Raw genomic sequence first — 23,059 nt, forward strand, 5'->3', positions numbered from 1 at the left:
ATGAGCGATGAGTAGAGGGGCAAGATAACGTCTCGATCTAGATGTGACACCTTTTGTGATTAGGTGGGCTACATAGAAGGATTTTCTAACCACTTTGGCAATGTGATTATCAAAGGAGAGGTTGCTATCTATTTAGGTCGCCAGATCCCTAATTACATCTTCCATACTTAGTGGATTACCACCTTTGTGGTAGTTTGTGGGCATTTTGTTTTTCCCAAAGGGGATGACTATGCACTTTTTGGCTTTTAGCTTGAGGCCATGATTCTGACACCAGGTATTCGTCTCAGTGAGTCCCTTCTGGAGGATGTCTGTGTCAGCTGGAGAGTCGAGTATGGCCCCCAGTTTGCAATCATCTGTGAACGTGGTCAGCCATAGTCCTCCCGTGCTTGCCTGTACCTCAGAGAAGTATATACCAAACAGGAGAGGTCCCAGGACTGAGCCCTGTGGGATGCCACTTGTAACCGGTTTAGAGTCAGACATAGCACCCGCAACTCTGACCATGTGAGTTCTATCCATGAGCCAGTTGGCAACCCATCTCGTGACATAGGGGTTAATGTTCAAGCTGGTAAGCTTATCTATAATGCCAGAGTGGGGAATGGTGTCAAAGGCCTTTGCGAGGTCCAGGTAGGCTGTGTGGACTACCTTTCCCTCATCTATGGCATTGGTATCTGTTTCAAAGAAGTCAACTAGGTTTAGGAGGCAAGAGCTGCCATTAACAAACCGAATTGGGTAGGGTCCAGTGTCTGGAGGTTCCCAATGTCTCTGTTAATGAGTTCCATGATGATGTGCTCCATAGCTTTGCTTTCTCTGTACTAAATTGTTCTAGCTTTTCAGGCCATGAAAGATCCAGCTCTCCACAACCTCCTATTCCTTTCCAGGATAAGCAGTTTCTCAGTGTCCCAGGTAAAGGACCAAAGCATTCATCAATAGTCATGTTAATGTGGTAGCTTCATATGCCCCAGCTCTGAAAAACACTTTTCGTACATGCGTAAGTAGCACCTTTACCAAATTCAAGTAAAACTTGGATAATTGGATTATCAACCACAAATTCTCTCCTGCTCTGCCTTGTGTTGTTCTTCTTGAGCCTGGAAGGAAATTCTGAATATGGTTTATTGTCTTAGATTATAATGGATGGTAGAACTGATGAGTCTAAGCTGTTAAAGTACAGCAGTATTGTAACTTCTCCTTTGGGCACAAAGTGTCAAGACTGGCAGTATTACATGCAAGTAACGGTCTTAATGCAGCAGGGCTAAGTATGTTTCTGCCCTCAGTCATGGAGGTATTGGGCATGGCCACCCAAGTCAGTGATGGTAGCAGTACTGACATGCTGTGCTGTGCACAGACTGAGGAGCTATAGGGGGCCCCCTCTTGGTGATGCGAGCACTCACATCCCCACCATGGGTGGGCATCAGTTAAGATCCCAAAAGAATAAAAAATTGCTCTCATTGCCAAGGTAATAATGACAGTGCAAAAGCACCCTCATGGCTGCCTGGATGACAGCTGTCTAGAGGATCGATAGCTGGCAGGCATGGGAGTAAAAACAATACTATGAAATCAAATTGCAAATCAAATGACACCATGTTGGCTGTACTCTGTCTAGTAGAGATTACATCTATGAGCATCACTGAATAAAAGAGGTTATGCAGCATTGCATCATTGTTTCATTTATTCATTTTGTGATGCCTGCTATTTCAGAAGAAATAGATGTAAGGCAGAAAATGAATCCTGAATAGGACAGAACCACAGTGTCTGTTGCAACATGCAAATAAATTCTCAAATGCACACCATGCAGTCACTAACAGACAGATATCTGCATGACTTTATGATGTTGAAAAAAACTGTAGCACCTAGCAAAAACATGTATGCATAGGGACTGTACAGAAGTCACCCAATGTGGAACCCAAGCCAAACACCAACAGCTGTATTGAAGCACCATCCAGCATGTATTTACTTTACTCCAAATAGCTTACTTCCATGCATAGCTGCAGCTAGTAGCAATTCCAAATTCAGACACGGTACTATTTCTAAAACAGACTACCCTTGTAAGGCTGCCCCCGTTATTTATATATAATCATGGGCAGAAGTGAGTACTGTTGTAAGTAATATATAAAATGCATTGCACTGCATTGTAAAAGTGGTCAGATTTCCATTTTCATATTGCTGGAACTTGTTTCATTCTTGAGTTTGGACAAAGCTGAATCTGATGCTGCATTGATGTAGTGCCTTGTTTAAATAGAACCATTGCTTCATTTAAGAACCTGTTGGAATGGGAACAGAAACCATAGCGACAGCTTGGAGAATTAATGGACAATAAAAAAAGGCATTTGTCACTCAAAGTTCCACAATCTAAAGCACTTGTATAACACAATGAAGTGAATCTCTAATCAAAGGGAAATAAATAATTAAATAAGATTTCTGAGTTGGGGGACAGGAGAGAGCATGCATCTTTGAGAAAATCCTGGATCTGCAGGGCCCTTTTTGCTACATCTACAAATCAACTAAAATAGAAAGTAAAAGAAAGTCCTTGAAGTAACACAGATAGACTAATGCTGGTGCAGTATTCAGCTGACCCAATATGGGCATTCAAGAAGCATCTAAAATTGTGGCCTAGCTCCCTTAAGGGTCCAGCTGTTTCTGAACATCAGTGCAGAGACAATGATAATGTTTGTACATCAGCTTATAATCAGGCCATTGGAAATGTGTAGGATAAGCCACATGGAGGGGCAGAATGTAATAAAAAGGCAGATAATACTGTTTAGAGTACAAACTTATTTTGGATAACCATTACCTGATTTGCTCTTCAGACTTCTCCAAGGAAAAAGATATAAATTCTTTGCAAAGTGATGTCTTCCTCATGGGATCATGAAGCACAGCTGTTCCTTAACATGATAGACTGTGAAACCAAGCCTTCCTAGTGGTGTGGAGTTTTTTTTCCACCTTGGAGTACAGACATAGGCTTCATAAACCAAGTCATACAACGTCTATGCTGTGAGATCTGCAGTCTCTTCCACTGATGGCAATGTCTGTTTGTTTACTTACTTCATAAACAAATTAATACATTAAATTTTAGAAATTAAAATCTATTATACACCAGGACACCTGCTCCATCCTGCCGTTGAGGGGCTTCTAATGTTTCTCAACATCTGTCTGGAAACATTGGTGGGCAATCCTTCCATTTTGCACCTTTTCTGTGCAATTTATTAATTTCATGGCTTTTGACTTGCAACCCAGAGACCACTTTTTGGGGTTTTCTGTAATATAATATATATTCAGACCTTTATTTAAACCCTGACCAAGATCTATATGAGTTTTTTATAAGGTTTACATACTTAATGCTTTATTTTCTTACTGTTTCATTTTTCTAACTGCGTAGTAACAAGTACAAATAGCCACCTGGCTCTGCATTTTTAATAGTTCTAAACATGCTAAACTCATCTAGATCAATTAAGCAAGACTTTTCCTTGTAACAAGTCTCTGTGACAACCATTTTACTACAGTAATTATTACTTATCTTGCCCGCATTCATGTTTTTTTTGATGCCTAATCAATAATCGCTGAAGATCAAATTTGTGTTCATGGTGTCTGCATTTTGCTGATTAAACCTTTTAGTCTGTTTGCAAAATACTTCGGCCCAAACCCTAGCACATTGAGATAAATCTCCGTGCCACGATTTAGCATCTTAGCAGTCACAAATTTGTCGAGTTCTTCCGTTCTAGTTTTGTAAATAATGTTACTAGTGTGCTGTGAGTATTGATGACAGTTACTAAGATAATCCTTAAGTTCATAACAAGGTTTAACATTCCTTAATATGCTCCTCATTGATGCCAAACATATAAGGAGCCACAATTAATACATTAAACTACTTAATTCTAAATAGGGTTCCCCTGATAACATGTTAGTGTGCATGTCTTTAATACTAGCCCCTTGGAGGAATATGGCAAAGATGTTGGTGTACTGCTTGCATTTACCCATGTCTATATATCCTTAAAGCAAGCAACCTACCAATAATTTGCAATTGCACCCCATTCATGGTCCATTCCTACCCATGCTCTACAGGAGTTAATATGCATTCTAGATTACAAGGCTGGGTGAGACAGGGTGAACTACTGGTGGGAGGAGGATCTATCTACTTATGCACAAATTCAACTGCTATGATTTTCCCTGATAATCTTAACAGCTAGTGTCAAGTCATTGTGCAAAAGTAAATAATTCAAAGATTTACAGTAACAGTATAAATAATGTAAATAACTTGTTCTAACAAATGTAGTACTCCCTATATTTTTAAGTTATAATTGGCATAATAGTATTTTGGAATAACAGAGCCAATGAAATGTGATTGATGTTCCTTCACCGTTTGGAAAAGAAATCTTTTACATTCCAAAATCATCAGATTGAAAATATAAAAAATTCTCCACTTAGTAGATGCTTGCACATATATAGCTGCCTAATGTTAGCTCAAAAGTAGATATGAACTGTATTCTATTGTACAATGTAGAAAAGGAATAAAAAAAGTCCTTCACCAATAATAAGTGTTTTTATCAACTGTCATAAATTTGATCAGTAATTGATCAAAATTCATATACTAAGGAAGTATGTCACTTTAAAAACAGGAAACGTATGACCAAAAATAAGAGCAATATTATGCAGTTCTTATCCTTAAATTAATGTGATAAAACTGTATTTCAAATTGGTGGTAGGCATAAATGCAAATACATCACCTCTTTCAAAAAGTGCAATAAACTGTTTATTTCACATTTCAGGTGCCAGATTTACCATTAAAAGACTAACAGATGCTTTTTCTAAATCCAGATGGTACATAAGTACAATCAGAATTAATAATATGCTAAGAAACAAAAAGTTATCAGGCTTTATTGTGTAATGTGATTTATACAGAAAAAAAAAGATTTTTACTTTAGAAAAGTGGTTATAATACTGGGAACATGTTTATTACACTAATAATTCAAGCATAAAGCATATCAGAAGCTGTCTACTTCTGGAGAAAATGTTAGAAGACGTGGTTTACCAGGATAGACATTAGCTAGGGAAATTCAGGAAAGTTGACCAAAATGTTTAGCAGCAAAGTACAAACAAGTCTGGGGAGGGTAACCACACGTACTCTTACTTCTGCAAAAGGGTTACAGAAAAGAGTCAGGGTTATATAATAAAACTTGTACAGTAAAGTGCCTGACTATGGGTGCATCCTTAAAATACAGCAAAATCATTTATTGTATTAACTTATTTCAAGTCAGGAGCTCCTAAAAAACAACATCCAGCTGCTACAAAATAATATCCTGACTTCTTAGATTTTTTGTTCTGATAATCCTTCACATGTACAACTGACTGGCATACCATTTTGTGCATGCTACATATTGTGACAAACACACAAGGATCACTACATCATCACTTACTGTATATGTGAATTCTGGTGACAGCTTTTGAATTTGCCAACCTATCATATACTATAAAAACAAATAAAAAAATGTATAGTACTTACCATTGTCAGTGGTGCAACAATTACCTTGCTTGTCTTTGATGCAGAAGTTTGTGGGTTCTATTCCCACACCAGATAGATCATTTGTTGACACTGCAGTGTAGCATAAGAGAGGGGAGTGCTGCACTCCTGAGTGTGCCATCCTTTGGATGACATGTTAAACCAAGGCCCCATCTGCTCGATTTAGTGGCAGCCCAGATGGATCAAAAAGGTCTGATGGCACCTATCCAAAAGAGTAGGGAAAGTTTCCTGATGGCCTGGCCAAATTTCCATTAACAGTATAAATAGCACCTCAGGTCTCCCCTAAAGATAGGCTACTAGTCTAGTCAGACTAACCCAGTCAACCAGATAAAATAAGTATCAGCAACTGCCATTACTGATCTAGCTGCAAAGATGCAACATCTTGGTTAGTATGCCACAATTTGTAGTTGAATTCTCAGCTCTGAATAGCCTTAAAATCTATTTTTCAATGTGATTTATGCAAAGAAAAAGATGGCAGTGAACCAATTAAAGCCATGTCTTTAAACACGTATCAACTTTTTAGATGAAGTACAGCAAAGTGGCAGGATCTAGCCCAATATTCTGCAATGGAATTTATGAAAACAGAGTATATTTTAACATCCTCAAGGATCCATAAAATAATACAAATGCTGCAAAGAAATAAAATATGGGGCCCAGCTGCCAAGAGTTAATACCCTGCTGACTATAGAGAAAACTTGTAAATGGAACAAAAACATTGACCTCCCTTATTTCTAACACAGCAACAAAGTCAAATGTATACACAAAGAAACATATGATGATTTCAGTGACATGGTTATTTCCTTCTTTGTCTGAAAAAGAGTATCTGATTCACTGTTTTATGAAAAATGTGTTGGTCATTTTCATTTCAAGTGTTATGAAAATATGGTATGCCATAAATTTGTCAATATTCTAATTAATTATTTTGAGTACCGGGCATCAATCCTTGAGCACTAATCACAATATACATTGGTGTTTATTTTTTCCTTTAACTCAAAATACAGATGGAAATCACATGCTGAAAAAATATATTCAAGCAACACATACATGATACTGTAAACTGTCTGAAGCTTAACTCATCACCCAGTAAAAAATGCAAAGAGGATTATAAGGCCGTGTGGTTCTTGCAAGGCATGTAGTTATATCAGCTCTACGACTACATTTACCCATCCCCACATAGGTAGAATTTATAATTTTGTAATGAATGCAAATTGTAGATCCATGAACGTGATATACCTAGCCACATGTCAGCTCTGCAGTAGTTATTACGTAGGCAAAACCAACTGCATGTTAAAAACTAGGATTTTATATAATTTATCAGCTATTAGGCTCAAAAATGAACATAATGCACTTTACCGACACATTCTAGCTGCTTTAGGACATTTCAGGTTATTAGCCTCATACCTCAAGGAAACAGAAGGGGGTGACACTGTTAATAGAACAGAATGTGAAGAGGCTAAATGGATTATAGAATTGTCAAGCACATAGACAGCCTGGTCTCAATGAAGTTATTCCTATTAAGCAGCCTTAAAGAAAAGGCGGGTTCAATACTGAACACTGATTGGTTAATTATAGTTTAAAATGCTTTTTGTTTGTATCTTCATCTGTCTGAAGAAGGGTAGTCACCCGAAAGTGCTTTCAAAAAAGTGTTTGGATTTTATTTTGTTTTTTTACCTGCCATCGTATTTATCTGAAGAATAAATTATTTCCATATTATTTGGTAACTGCTTTTTTCCCTAGGATTACATAATGGTTTAGTTCAATATCTGTGCCACATCTACATATATAACATAATCCATGGTATAGTAATTATGTATGTAAAAAGACTTATTCTGTTAAAGGACTGTCCCACAAAATCTAATCTTTCTGTGCATCATATTCCGTGTTTCACAAAGAAAGCACATCTTCACTTTGCTGTATGGCTAAATATCAATGAAAGTTTCATCAGAAATGTAGAAAAAATATACCTCCCATTCTACTGACTCCAGTAAAAATACAAACTTTTCTTTATGTCTAAAAAGCACACTACTAACTGCGACCAGCTTATTAAACAAAAAAACTTTCACCAAAAACGAAAATAGCAGCCCAAACTGGATTTTAAATATCTTTACTTCAATTCTGGTACCTCGGCCTTTGCCTTCAAATGGAATAACTTACAATCTCAAAAAACAGTTTATATACACCACCCATCATATCAATGATTAACAACAATTAATCAATTAACATTTTTTTCAAAAGTTAAAGCCATATGAAACATCACTTTAACATTAAATTCACAGTTTATAACAAATATCTTAATACACATCATATATAAACTACCTATCTTTTTACATTTCTAAATTCATTCCTTTTGGATACAAAGTATTAAAATTAATAATAAAATTTGATTCCATATTTAATAATCTTTTTTGAAAATTGTGATCTGCCCCCCCCACACCATGAGGTTTAGCTAAAACACTAAATATCAAATCTGTAGTTACACCCCCATGCTGTTGGTGAAAGTGACTAGCCACCCCCATGCTGTTGGTGAAAGTGACTAGCCACCGGACTATCAAGCCTCCCATTCCTAATGTCTCCTAGATGTTCCATTATTCTTAATTTACTATGCTATTTTGATTTTTGGTGAAAGTTTTTTTGTTTTCTTTATGTATCTCTAAAAATACCACTTCCAGCATTGCACAGCAGAAGGGAGAAAAAATTCCTTCTCTTAAAAATCTGTCTCTTGTCGGTTCATTTGTTTTAAAACTATCTTTTAATTTGGAATTTAATCATCTAGCTCTCCAAATTCGTGTTTGTCTCAGCATAGTTTCTTCTAGAGTAATAATGAAAAAATGGTATTTTTTTCCTGGCTCAAACTAATTTCTAAAGTTTATCCCATATTGCTGATATCCTGTCTTTATCCAGTTCTTGAAATGTAAAAGTATTAACTACCTTCAAGGTTTCTTCCTCTGCAAAACACAGAAATATAGTACACTGTTCCTGTTCTGGTTTCTTAGCTATTCTGCCGGGAGTGATGAATAAATCTGATTTCTGGATCCAAACCAATGATTATTCTGCTAATCTGCCTTGCTGAGAGAGTATTTCTTTTGGCTGCAGTTAGGCTATTTTTCCACAAAGGAAAAAAATATTCTGAGAGATTCCCATAAGTTGAGAGAGAAAAATGAAATGACTGCTTTACTTAAAAATAATGAACAAACTTCAAACTGCAGTGTTTTTGGGCTACACTTTGCTCGGTGACTTAGAACTAGCAAGCTTATACACTTCTGACACCATGTAGCATTTATAATGTTCATCACAAGGATCACAAGTGGCGGTCACTGTGAATATATCACGAGCCTCCATAATGCCTTTTTTGTACAGCCAAATACTACAGGTGAAGACATGTGGCATACACTCCCCAATAGTATTACAGCTTATTGTTAAGCATGTATGAACATATTCTTCTAGGGTCACAGCAATGAAATATAATGAACATATTATGTGAAACCCTGAGACATGGAAATTGCAGAAGTCAAGAGTGCCCTAAAAAGCCATTATTAGTGTTAGAAAGAAGGTCAACATTGCTTGTAGACAATGGTGAGAGAGCAGACTGCAAAGGTCGATTACTGCAGCCTGGATAGGTGGACTTATCTAAAAAGCAGCGGTTGTAACCTAGAACAGGAACAAGACACAGAAGAAATGTAGTAATGTAGTTGTGCACACTGGTATGGAGAGGTGAGTAGATGTCATGTATGGTCTCTTGATCTGGTTCCCAAGTGTCATAATAATCACTAAAGGGAAATACTCACCTATGTATTGCTATTACCATTGCATACTTCCTAATATGTTAGGTACTACCTAACTATATAGGCTACATTTTCTAAAATTGCAATTTAAAAGAAATGTTTTTTGATATGACATTATTGTTCACTGGATAAGGCAGATACTATTTTTATACCTTTGCTTTCCCCCCCTCTTTTTAGTTGCGCTGTAATTCATTCGCTAAATGATTATTTCTGACTAAGAAAAAGTTATGTCTTACCATAATGTTCCATCTGTGTTGATGATCCTCATTCAGTCATTACTCCTGGGTATCTTCCAAACTTGCGGCAGCCACAAACTCTTGAGCTAAACTCTTACCCACAATTCCCCTCTTCGTGTTACCTCAGATCGAGTTTTCAAGTAGAAAAAGAAGTAGAGGCTACCTCTGGTCAAATGACCTAAAGAAACAGGATGATGAGGTCCATTATAAGCCTCAGGAGGGGGAAGAAGGGAGGGTCGTAATGACTGAATGAGGATCATTAACACAGATGGAACATTATGGTAAGACATAACTTCTTTATCTGATGTTGTTAATCCTCGTTCAGTCCTTACTCCTGGGACAGAGTCCCCAGCTACCTTTATTTCTGGGAGGCTCTCATAGAAGGACATTCCTGAGCACCATAGAACCAAAAGAGGCTCTTCCTCTGGAGGCCAAACCCAATTTGTAATGACTGATGAAGGTATGAGGTCTAGCCCAAGTTGCAGCTGCACAAATGTCATTTAAAGAAGCTGTAGCATGGAAGGCAGCAGAAGTTGCTACTGACCTTGTAGAATGAGCCCTTACAGATATAGTTAAAGGAATATTGTGCTTTTTGTAAATAAATGCTATGCAGTCTTTCAACCATTTAGCCAATGCAGCCTTAGAAACAGCACATCCTAATCTAAGTCCAGAAAAAGCCAAAAAATAACTGGTCTGATTTGCGAGAAGGCTTAGTTCTGTTCAGATTAAAAACGTATTTGTCTGTGGACGTCTAGGGTATGTAGGCAATACTCTCCTCTATTTGAATGATTGGGGAAGAAAACTGGCAGATCAATGGTTTGTTTAATAGATATTTCAGAAATCACTTTTGGCAGAAAGGAGGGATTAGTTCTCATACTCTGTCTTTATGAAAAATCAAGTATGGGCGTTTGATGCACAAGGTGTGAAGTTTGGAAATACGTCTGGCAGAAGTAATTGTGACCAGGAACAAAGTTTTCCATTATAGAAATTTGAGGTCGCAAGAGGAGGCTGGTTCAAAAGGTAATGCTGTCAGAACTTGCAGTACTAATGACAGGTCCCATAGCTGAGTTGGTTCTCTGAAAGGGGGTTTCAAATGAATTACACCTTTTAGGAAGGTCTTACATAGCTTGTGTGAAATAAGGGAAGAATCAAAACCATTGTGAAAATTAGATATGGCAGCTAAGTGAACTCTGATGGTAGATGCTGATAGTCCCGACTGAAAAAGTTTGGATAGTTATTCCAGTACTACGGCACTGGAGCTGAGTAAGGGTCCATTTATTTTTCTTTTAGCCAAATAGTAAACCTTTTACACTTGCTGACGTATGTATTCCTGGTGGAAGATTTATGAGATGCAATAAGTATGTCACGTACTGGGGAAGAAAGGTCATTCTGCCTGGCAATCACACGAAGTGGAGGAGCCAAGCTGTGAGCTTCAGGCTGTTCAAGTTGGGGTGAATCAGGTTCTGTGGGAATCCACGGTTGATCTAGTAGGTGAGGCCATAGAAAAGGAAAACAAATGTGACGAGGCCAATATGGTGCTATGAGGATTACTTTTCTCTTCAATTGGTGGGCTTTCTTCAGGAACTGGGGAAGAGGGGGAAATGCATAAAGCAGACCCGAGGGCCAATAGTGGACTAGAGCATTCCTGGGTGACTGTCCCCGAGGGGGAATAAGGGCGAAGTAATTGCTGCATTTGTAGTTGAGTTGGGGATGCAAAGAGGTTGCAGCAAGGGTGACCCCAGTGGATGAAAATCTCCACCGCTATTAAAGGATTCAGTGACCACTCGTAAGATTGTAGAATGCACCTGCTCAATCTGTCTGCTATCATGTTGGAACTCCTGGGAATGTGCATTGCTATCAGAAAGTGGTTAGTAGTCATCGCCCATTGCCATATCCTCATGGCCTCCCAACAAAGTGGGTAAAATTTGGTTTTGCCTTGTTTGTTGATGTACCAGACTACTGCCATGTTGTCTGATTGTATTACAATAGCTCCTGATGGAAGGAGGGAATGGAATGCTTGCAATGCTAGAAGCACCGCCCACAGTTCTAGGACATTGATATGCAGATGGGCCTCTACATCCGACCATGTGCCTTGGACTGTCTTTCCCTAAAATAGCCCACCCAACCCATCAAGGATGCGTCCATGGTCACTGTAACCTTGGGTTCTTGGGGTGTGAAGGGGCGAGACCATTGTAATGGGTTCTGTGACATCCACCAAATTAAGTCTTGTTTGCATCTTTGAGTTACCCGAATTTTGAATGATAGAGGGTACTGAAAAGGGTACCACTGGGTGAGCAGTAGCCATTGTAGGAGCCTCATGTGGAATCTCGCAAGCGGGACAATGGTAATGGAGGCTGCCATAGAACCCAACTGGAGAACAGAATGCACCGTGGATTATTCCCGGGAAAGAATTTCTATGAAATGCTCTTTTATCCTTTGAATTCTGTGCTCTGGAATAGATGCTTTGCAATTTTAGTGTGTCCAAAAGGGCCCCAATGAATTCTACAGACTGAGTTGGAGTCAAGTTGGAATTTTGCCAGTTTATGGTTATGCCTAGCCTTTCTGCAATGTGAAGAGAGTATGCCAAGGCTTCTTCCAATGGATGCCTGGTGGGGGCAATAATGAGCCAGTCAGCCAGATATGGAAAAACCTGGAATCCTCGTAGTCGCAAGTGAGCTGTGACGACTGCCATGCACTTAGTGAACACTCTGGGGGCTGTAGAGAGTCCGAAAGGCAGTACTCGGAACTGATAATGACTGGCTCCTGGATGGAAGTGAAGAAAGCTTCTTGATGGTCTGTCCAATTTTATGTGGTAGTACGCATCTTGAAGATCTATCGAGCACATCCAATCATCTTTTTCCAAGAGTAGAAGGATAGACTGTACCATGACCATCTAGAATTTCTGTACATTTACAAATTTGTTTAATACATTGAAATACAAAATTGGTCTCCAGTCCCCAGTCTTTTTTGGCACCAAAAATAGTCTTGAGTAGAATCCGGATCCTATCTGGTCTGGGGTGACTATTTGGATGACTCTTTTTTTGTAGCAGCTTTGATATTTGAACTGCTGCTGCTTCCCTTTGACTGGATGGAATGTCAGGTAAGTTTCTTAGGGGAACGGATCAAAGGTCAAAGGGGGAATGATAACCTCTGGTTATTATCTTTTGTACCCAAGAATCGGTGGTGATGGTTAGCCAGGCAGAAGGGTACAAAGAGAAACAACCTCTAACCACTTCCAGAGGAAAGCAGCTGGGGCCACTCTTCATGAGCGCTGGTAGGATTGGCCAGAGAAAGAATCTCTGGAACCCTGGTTACATGGACCTCCTCTGCCCCAAAAGGGGTGTCTTCCATTGGAGTTTCCCTCTCTGTCCCTTGGAGAAACTCGGCTCATGTGTCCCAGAAAGAACCCTGTGATTTTTTTGTGCCACATCTTTCCACTCTTCTGGTTCCTAAAGTAACCACATTGAGGAGAAGAGAAGTGGACACCTATGGCAGAAAGTCTCTTACCATCCTGTTTACATCTAGCCAGTGTGTCTTTTACCTTGGGTCCAAACAAGGAAGAGGCTTCTATGGGAGTGTTCACGAAGGAAGCCTTGAAGGGTTCCGCAAAGTCACACAGGCGCATCCAGGCATGCAATGTCAGGACTATGCCTGCACCCGCCGCCCTAGATGCTCCTTCTGATGCATGAGAAATCAGGCACAGATACTGAATCAAGGGTGGCTAACTGTGATCCACTTTGGCCGGAGCTGTGTCTGATGAGGTCTGTGTCAAAGTTTCAGAGAGCTCAGAAATTAAGTCTCTTTGAAGCCTGGTGAAATATGCCATATAATTCAGGGACCTAACTGCAAAGGTCGCTGATGCAAAAACACGCTTCCCTAACATGTCCACTGCCAGGACTCTTTGTTGGGTGGATGGACAGTCTGGCTGTCTTCTGCCAGCTCTTTCTTAGTTGCAGCCACCCCCACCATGGCATCTGCTGCAAGACCTTTGGACTAATGGGGAATCAATATCCGGTGGGGGCAAAATTTCATCTGGCCTCCGGGGAATGGCTTCAACGGTGTCAGGAGCCTTCCATGCACATTGCACGATGAGCTGGACAAGTTCATCGGCAGGTGGGAGTAACCCAAGAGGTAGGGGCCAGGCACGAAAGGCCTGCAGGAACACAGACTCTTCAGAGGATGGTTTGGAGGGCTGCCCGCAAATGAGATCTGAGGTAACAGGGAGAGGGGAATTGTGGATAAGAGTTTGGCTTGAGAGTTTGTAGCTGTGGTGAGCTTGGAAGATGGCTGTCTCGGTTCCGATGTCGGAACCGACTACCCAGGAGTAAGGACTGAATGAGGATTAACAACATCAGATCATAAGTTACATTCAGACAGTAACTATGTATACCACCCCTTAGTCTTAACTATCTTACCCGTTCTTTTTATAGACTTCGTTTTCTATAAGCTATAGTATCTGAGGGTACAAATTTGGTAGAAAAATTGCAAATTGTTGCTTCAGCTTCATTTGCTTGGGAGAGTTACACCAAAATTATATGTGAAATATCATATACAAATATCCATTTACTACACTGAACTGTATAGCTTTCTACAGACAGAAAACTTGACCATAAATGTATTAGTTCAGCTTTAATCTGCATGTCATATGAATTGTCATGCTGTTGTCTTCCCATTTCACATCTCACACCTCCTTTTTTTCCATGCAGTCCCTGGAGAGAGTCTGTTCACACCATTTTTAAATCTACCAGTAAATTAAGCTCCTTGGGTCTTCAACACTTTCTTGATTACTGAACATCCTTCTAGTATTCCCATCTACCCCCCCCCCCCCACGATAAGGAATGATTCCCATGGAAACAATATCAGTTGATATCATTAGCTAGGAAAATGACGGCTGTTTGCTTTAAACTTGGCTCGTGACATATGGGTCCATATGAGATGATCGAGTTTTTAGACACTCAGAATTCATATGGTCGAGACAATATGATTGAGTTTCTGAAAACTAGATCCAAAAAAAAAAAAAAAACCCACAAAAATCTACCTTTTTTTTACATTTTTGCAGGGTTGGCAAGCCCCCTCTGTATCCCCATTCGCTCTGCAAATTATATATACCAACTTTGAGATTGCACTCTAGTGAGGAAAAGGATAAATTTTCCAATCACTGTACCGCAATCTCCATTCAAAAGCTTTACATTTTCATAAAAACTCAATCATATGGTCTCAACCATATGAATTTCAAGTGTCTGAAAACTTGATCAACTGATAGGGATATATATATATATATATATATATATATATATATATATATATATATATATATTTTGCATAAATAATTGCATATGTGACATAATTCTCTTGTATAAAGGTACTTGCCTCTCAGCTTATATGCAGAAGTGCACTACATTAGAGACATTGTCTGCAATATAGACAGACAACTTTAAAAATACTTGATGCTAGTTGCACACCTTTTTACCTGTGCAGAAGTTATTCTTTTGTTCAGTCTAAATACTTGTGCACAATTGCTTTTTTTTTTACAAGATAAAAAGTCCCAGCTAAGTAAAAGAGGAACTCACGTAACTCCTGTGGGCTTGTGGCATAACTGAATCTCTGTTTCTTATGTTTTGATGTAATAGCTGCCCAGTTATAGGAACCAGGTGAGACTGTGTACTGTGTAGCCTGCTTATTTATTCTGAAAGAGAAAAGTCTGAAAAAGTTATTAGGAACTATGAAGTAAACGAGTGTGCATTTCTTACCAACAGCAGTAAACCTGCTGTCCTAAAAAAGTTCAAAGAAAGAAAAAGGAGGGGATGGTCAAGCTCAGTCTAAGTTCCTGGCAAAACTATTTTCATGTTTGCTGTTGCAGGATCATTTGTTATCCTGTAGGAAATGAGAACATAAAGTTTCTCAATATGCCATGCTGTCTGCCCATGTGCTGATGCTCTCTATGAAGAGAAAGTTATAATCCCTACTTTAAGGACATTAGGCCACAACGGTGCAGCAGTTAGCATTGTCGTCTCACAGCAAGAGGTTCTCCCGTTCGATTCTCAGCTGGGGCGCCTTCTGTGTGGAGTCTGTATGTCCTCCCCATGGTTGAGTGACATTTAAAGACATGCAGGTAGGTGCATGCGTGAATGGGTGTGCCTTCTTTGAAGGTTGGGTGTTGGGCTGGCAACTTGGCACCATAAAAATCCACTGCCAATCATTAGTGTGCAGGAGTTCTACTGTGGCGACCCCTAACCAGGAAAAGCCGAAAGACAACAATTAATGGCACTGAATGTCTTAACAAATTGTCAAGGTAAGAGTCCCAAAATCTGTGAGATTATAAGATGTCACACTCTGAAACAAACTTTTGCTTTCATTTATTCCTATAACCATTCTCTGGTGATCACAGTCTGAAGCAAATGTTTGTTTCAATTTATTGCAGTAACTAGCCTTGGCCTCCTATCTCTCCATCAACCAATCAGGATCGCCAGTGCATGTGTGACTCATGTTCCCTCCTGTCTGTATTAGTGAGCATGTATCTTTAGCTCCACCGAGTATAAACAGCAAAGCTGCATATGATCTGATTTCCCATTGTTAGTTATGCTTGTTTAATAACGTTATGCATTCACAGTTTATGAAAAAAAAGTTCAGTTAAATATACAAGGTTTTTTATCATAGATCATTAACTTAACCTGCAGTGAGCTGCACCAAGTATAGGTGTACAATATCACTTTAGAAAGCACATTCTCTTCTCAAAAAGACTTGCATTTATATACAGATTACCCTACAATAATGTTGCATTTTAAATATTAGTCTACGTGCTGTATGTTAAATACAGTCTGCAAAGTGTTTTGTTGATTACTAGGACACCACTGAAATAAATAAATATATATATATATATATATATATATATATATATATATATATATATATATATATAGGAGCACTTTATAATCTTGAAATATTGAAATCTCAAATTTCAGTATCTCGAGACTATAAAGCCGAATGTTTACAATAGCGAAAGTTCATAATCGCGAATTTGAATATCTCATATTCGCAGTTATGGCCTTAGACTACGTAATGTCCGGGATTGTGTGTTGATGGTGCGTGCTGCCATGTGTGGATCTAGGTGTTATGTCAGGCATGTGTTTTGTAAGGGTTTTGAGTGGGAGGTAGAGTGTATGTGAGTGTGCTAATATGTTTGATGTGTGTGAGTTAGGGACTGGAGAATGTGTGTGTGTGATTTGCTTTTGTTTCCCGTTTGTGCAATCTCGGAGTTAGTATATATAAGTATCAAGGGTGCAGGGGGGCTTGCCCCCCTGCTTGTGTGTGTCTGAGTTGTGCATGACTGTAGTTTTGTTTCTTTATGTTGTGATGTGGGTGTTGTGGTGTATGTATGGTGTAGTCTGTGCGGTTTGTTCGGTGTTCTGAATTTCACGGTTTTGGGTTCAGGGTTTTGTTGTTTCGGTGTTTTGTGGATTCGGGTTCATGATCTCGAGATACTGAAATTCGATATTTCAGTATTTCAAGATTATGAAGTGAAAAAAAAATATATATATATATATATATATATATATATATATATATATATATATGTATGTATACACACACAGAATTATTAAAATTAAAGGGTACCCACAAAGAAAATTCACAATAAAGTAGTTTGTAATACATTTGTTTTGTTTATACTATACACAACTTCCTTCTTTCAGTGAAATGGGATATACCTACATGGATATCCAGTACTGTTGTCTGTTCTTGCTTTTTCTTTTAATTTAATAAATACGGATATAAATTAAACTGCCTATGCCATAGCTGTGACCTGCTAACCTCATTGCCATCAGCTCTGTTCTGACAGTCCATTCCAATATAATACCTCTGTGGTCAAATGACACACTAGAGAATATATATTGTAATATAGTGTGAGCAATAAACAATATGACTGGGAGAATCTTGGACCTTTATTAGACATGTTGAACAATATTTAACGAGAGCATCAAAGCCAAGCTTTATTGCATGGCCTCTGCTATTATAAAGCAATATATCCCATGTACTAATAACCTTCTCAGCTTCATCACTCTTTTTTTTGAGAACTAATTACAGGAACCATTTAATAACCACATTGAAGCACTTAAGTGTGGTAACAGTAGAGCACTAGTGACACTGTAATCAGGAAGGCTTAGCTCTGCCTCAAGCCTCATTTCCAAAGTTATACATTTATCAGAGTTTAATGTACATTTTCAAATACTAACTAGATAACAATCATTGATGCACATCTTATTATTTAGTTCTTGTTGTGTCACTGTTAGATGAGGAATCTTTTCCAAAGAGGTCATATCCTTGCATACACATGTTGCAGTTTTCTGAAAGTCATGGCCATCTAGGGCTGGTAATACTAAACTTGAAGAATAAGCTATATATGGTATTTAGAGCTGCATGAAGTCAGTAAATTACCCAGAAAAAAAACTGTCAAACTGCCCCGACCTTTTATCCTTCTCAATGCCAAAAACAAACAAGCTCTTTTGAAGTAAGTCACAGTGTGGTGGTCTTATTTATATTCTGGGAAATGAAAGTGGAACCACTGCAGTATCACAAAAACAAAATATCCAGTCTATGTCACCAGCAGTACAGGCTTGGAAGCCATCATTGGAACATATATGTCCAGTGAAATTTGTTTGACATTCATTTGACTGTTTCTTCCCAAATGGAGGGTCAGGTTATAGGGAATGGTTATGTTTGTATAAGGAGTCCATGCATTATACTTCAAGTTCGACAGGGGGATTTAATCCTCAAAAAACTAGTACAATTTTCACATAGCCTCTTACAGCTTAGGATCTGTAATTCATCTATGTTTCACATGAAGTCTACTGGGAAGGAAATATATAACAGAGGGCAGACAGAATTATGGTTCTGCTGACCTGCCGTCAATGTACATCTTAAAATAAGTCTCCAAGAGAATTAGGTTGTAATGCCACTACCGACTTTGCCAAGACTGATTTATTCATCATTATGTCATATTGTGGTGAGTAATAATAATCATGTGTCCACAGTAATGAGGAAATCATTCTATATTGTGCAACTTATAAATAACGGTATGACATCTAGGTCAGAGGAGGTCATTGTTCTGCTGTATTCAGACCTACCACTAAGTACAATGTCCCCTTTCGTATGTACGTAACCAGGAATATCCAGCAATTGGAATGTCCACAGAGGTTTCTCACTGAATGAATGCATAGTGTAAGTAGCACATCCTCTGCAGACCACCTCAAGGCCCTATCCCTGTATGTTGTCTCCTACAGGCTGTTGATGGAAGATCTATGCCTGGCATACAAGGCATTGTCAGAACCCACTGTGATGGACCTCCTACATATCTGGTAAACAGCACCAGAATTAACCATTCTAAAGACTTAAACCTTGCATGTGATGTAAATAGGACCTGCTGGATAGACAGGTATGTATTCCAGAGACGAATTCCTGGTCTGTAACAGGCTCCCAGTCCCTGCTTAGCAGAGTTCCTCCCTAACTCATTTCAACTATAAGTTGGACAATTGGATGAGGAACAGGAAATTCATTCCTGTTTTGGTACCTATGTCTCTATTGGACACAGGCACCCTGCAAATGGTTCATCTCCCAGACCCCTGCTTGTAAAAGTTTCACCTTCCAAGCCCTTGCTTACACTTATGGAGGTTACTAGAATTTACCAGAGATTTGGGATGCATGGCTTGGCATAAAAAGGCCCCTGTGGTCATTAGGCCTTTACACACCTATGACATTAGTCTTAGGTATAAAGTTCATAACATAATTGTCAAATGCACTGAAAATTATTGTTGGTCAAAGAAGTTGTTAACAGTCATCAAGTTTGCTTCTAGTTAGGTAGTATGTGATACAAGTGCTAGTTGCAGTCTGCCATGGTGTGTAATAACAGAAATAACTACACTGGTATTCTAACATGGGCAGAGAAGGCAATAGCTCCAGTTAGATTTCAGTTATGCCAAAGGTATATCAGAACACTATAATCTCTGAACTAATGTTTATTACCTGTAGCGGGCTTCAGATGTTATTGTGGTGCTGCAGACTCACAGTTATATTAAATTATGGGATTTAGGTGGTACAGCCCCCAGTAAGGGGTATAATGGGGCAATGCTCCCTTGCACCATGTTGTATTTGTCATGTTGCCCCTTGTAGAAGTGTTTGCATAGCTTGTCTAGTGCAATACCATCAGTTTGTTTTACTCTTATTGGGATTCATTTGTGATTTAATTATAGGATGGATCCAGGAACTAGATTGTATATTAGTGGCATAACATTTTGTGCCATATGTTTATTTGCTGCAGAGCTAAGGTATCACTTTGGTTCATATTTTCCTTTTGTTTTTATTTATACTGTGGTTAGCTTTAGGTTTTAGCTAACAGATTCTGCCTTCTGTGGTTTGTCACTGCATAAAGTGCCATCATATTCATGGTGCAGTTCTGTTTCCATGTCCAGAGCCCAAAGCCCCCAACAGGAAGATCTAAGAGGACATTTTCTCCTGAAGAGGTACAAACCTCTCCAGGGAAGAAGCATATCATACGAAGTCACATTAACACTCTGTAATGTTGCAGGCCACAGTGACAATATTGGGTAAAGTTTCTTTAGGGAAGTAAAGTATACCAATTGCAAATAAAAATGTGAAAACCTGGAATCATTTTAAATATTTATTTAGTCTTAATATTAAACAAGAGTATTAAAGTCTGCTTGCAAAAGAATATTTATTGTATTTTACTTATTTATTTTTTATTAGGGAAAATATTTTGAAATCCAGTTTAGCCGAGGAGGGGAACCAGATGGTGGAAAAATCTCCAACTTCCTTTTAGAGAAATCCAGAGTGGTAAACCAGAATGAGAATGAGAGGAACTTCCATATATACTACCAGGTATCCGTGCTCAAAATATGTTGTCTAGTCAATGAGCTTTCACTTTGAAGTACTCTCCATCCAATGAGCTTTCACTTTGAAGTACTCTCCATCCAATGAGCTTTCAGTTTGAAGTACACTCCATCTATGACATGAATGTCTAGCCAATGAGCTTTCACTTTGAAGTACTCTCCATCCAATGAGCTTTCAATTTGAAGTACACTCCATCTTTGACATGAATGTCTAGTCAATGAGCTTTCACTTTGAAGTACTTCCATCTTTCACATGAGAGTGAGATTCAGAATTCTCTAAATTATACTACAGTGAGACACAGGATGGCAACAATTTTATTACAAAATGTAATCTGAATTATCTAGTCATGTGGGCAAAATTACTGCTTTAACTCAAAAGATTTATAAACATGAAGTAAGTAGTTAAGAGTTGCCAGTTATTTAGAATGGTCTCATTTTATGTAATTAAATCATATTGGTGAATCAATTTTTTTTCTAGAATTAGCCATTAATGCCATTAGGTATCGGTTACTGTCTGCCTATATTTCCATCATGAATGTTAAAACCATGTAACTTTCACATTACTGGATATCATCTTAATGTTTGATGGTGGGCAGCTCATTTTCACTGGAAACTTCCGTGTGTGTAGAGCAGCTATAAATATTGGATCACTTAATGTAAATGTCAATATATTCATATCTTTATAAATATCCCAACAGCCATACAACATGGAGAGAACCACCTAGCTTCATATGGAAGCTCATAACTAAAACAAGATGCAGCTGACAGTATGTTTTAAGCTTGAAAGGCTACTGGTTTTTATTTATGCATCTGACCTCAGCCGGTTACAACAATTATGTTTATTACAAATTAAAAGAATTCAGTTTAAGACTTGGAATCTAATGAAGGTTGCCTCTATAAAACTGAGTTTGTGTTTAACTGTATTATTTCTTAAATAGAACAGGTACACTTCTATTATTAGAGATATGAATACTTAATTGGACAAGGAGTTTATTTGATTTGAGGTTAGATTATAAAATATTTAGACTCTGGTATAGTGTTGTTTTGTTAACAGAGGCTTAAAGTTAATAGTAAATTGTCAAAAGAGGTAAGCAATAACCTGAAATAAAAACAGAGAAAGAGTTGAGAGAGAAAAAAAATACTATACTAATAACATAGGTCGTGATGAAGTTCAAAAATCCAGAACTCTTTAATGTAAAATTTATAAAATAATCTTAGATTGCGGTACATTAAACAATCACCAGTTCCGTATGACAGAAATGAAATCAGATTATGAGGTTAACCTGCCCATTTTATACATATGATGATTTCAGATTATGAGGCTAACCTGCCCATTTTATACATATGATGATTTCCGATTACGAGGTTAACCTGCCCATTTTATACATATGATGATTTCTGATTATGAGGTTAAACCTGCCCATTTTATACATATGATGATTTCTGATTATGAGGTTAAAACCTGCTCATTTTATACATATGATGATTTCTGATTATGAGGTTAAAACCTGCCCATTTTATACATATGATGATTTCAGATTATGAGGTTAACCTGCCCATTTTATACATATGATGATTTCAGATTATGAGGTTAACCTGCCCACTTTATACATATGATGATTTCAGATTATGAGGTTAACCTGCCCATTTTATACATATGATGTTCTCAGATTATGAGGTTAACCTGCCCATTTTATACATATGATGATTTCAGATTGAGGTTAACCTGACCATTTTATACATACGATGATTTCAGATTGAGGTTAACCTGACCGCTTTATACATATGAAGCACAAGGTTATGGAGCTATAAATCCTTTACAGAGGTTTAACATCACATCATGGGCAGGAGTCTCACGAGTCAAAGAAAATAACTTTGCATAATATACTCATTTTATAAAGCTATTTTCCTAAGACTTTTAATAAACAAAGTTGCAAATTGGGAGATACACACACACACACACACACACACACACACACACACACACACACACACACACACGCACACACGCACACATACACACATGACTGCAGAAAATGTATGTTCTTAACACATGGTAACTTTTTTAACCCAAAGAGGTTTTTTGACACTTGTAAATATAAATTTCTATGCCAATCATATTAAAAAAAATCAAAACCATTATTTAGATATACTTAATATATAGCCAGTATTCACAGCCCCAGGTTTTGGATTTGTTTAGCAGTAATCCAAGAAGAGCAGTTCTACCTCAATATGCAGATAAGGTCAGTAGAGATTATTCATGCTGACTAAGGAAATGGGCAGGTGTTTTGATAAAAAAGCCTAGCTAAAAGTAACTAGATAAGCATTATGCATACAGAAATTATGTGGCTATATGCTGTAGAAATTGGCATATTAGTGCAATTTAGAGAGATTAATATAAAAGGGCCTCACTTGCATACAAAAAAATTTAATTATCCTGAATTTATATGAGTAGCAGAATATTAGCTTGGTATTACATGAGTTAGGCAGAAAATTAATTTGGAAACTGTGGACTTTTTTTTAAAAGAAAAAAATAGAAAATACTGGAAATTATTATGAAGCAGTACAAAAATGAGGTAAGACTGAGTTTAGATGTTTTTCGACTGATAATAAAAAAGTAAATTTGGT

At 38.0% G+C, this 23,059-nt stretch overlaps 1 protein-coding gene across 1 annotated transcript in view; it reads left to right on the forward strand.

The window, feature by feature from the left end:
- Nucleotides 1-23,059, forward strand: part of MYO1F (myosin IF) — a 1,136,901-nt gene that overhangs the window by 673,963 nt on the left and 439,879 nt on the right. The window contains exon 7 of the mRNA XM_044053742.1: nt 20,289-20,420. Within this exon, the coding sequence (XP_043909677.1) occupies nt 20,289-20,420 (132 nt within the window). The remainder of the gene's footprint in view (nt 1-20,288; nt 20,421-23,059) is intronic.

Source organism: Protopterus annectens, chromosome 13.part0, assembly GCF_019279795.1.
Source record: "Protopterus annectens isolate FY-2018-M chromosome 13.part0, PAN1.0, whole genome shotgun sequence".
NCBI classification, from domain to species: domain Eukaryota; kingdom Metazoa; phylum Chordata; order Ceratodontiformes; family Protopteridae; genus Protopterus; species Protopterus annectens.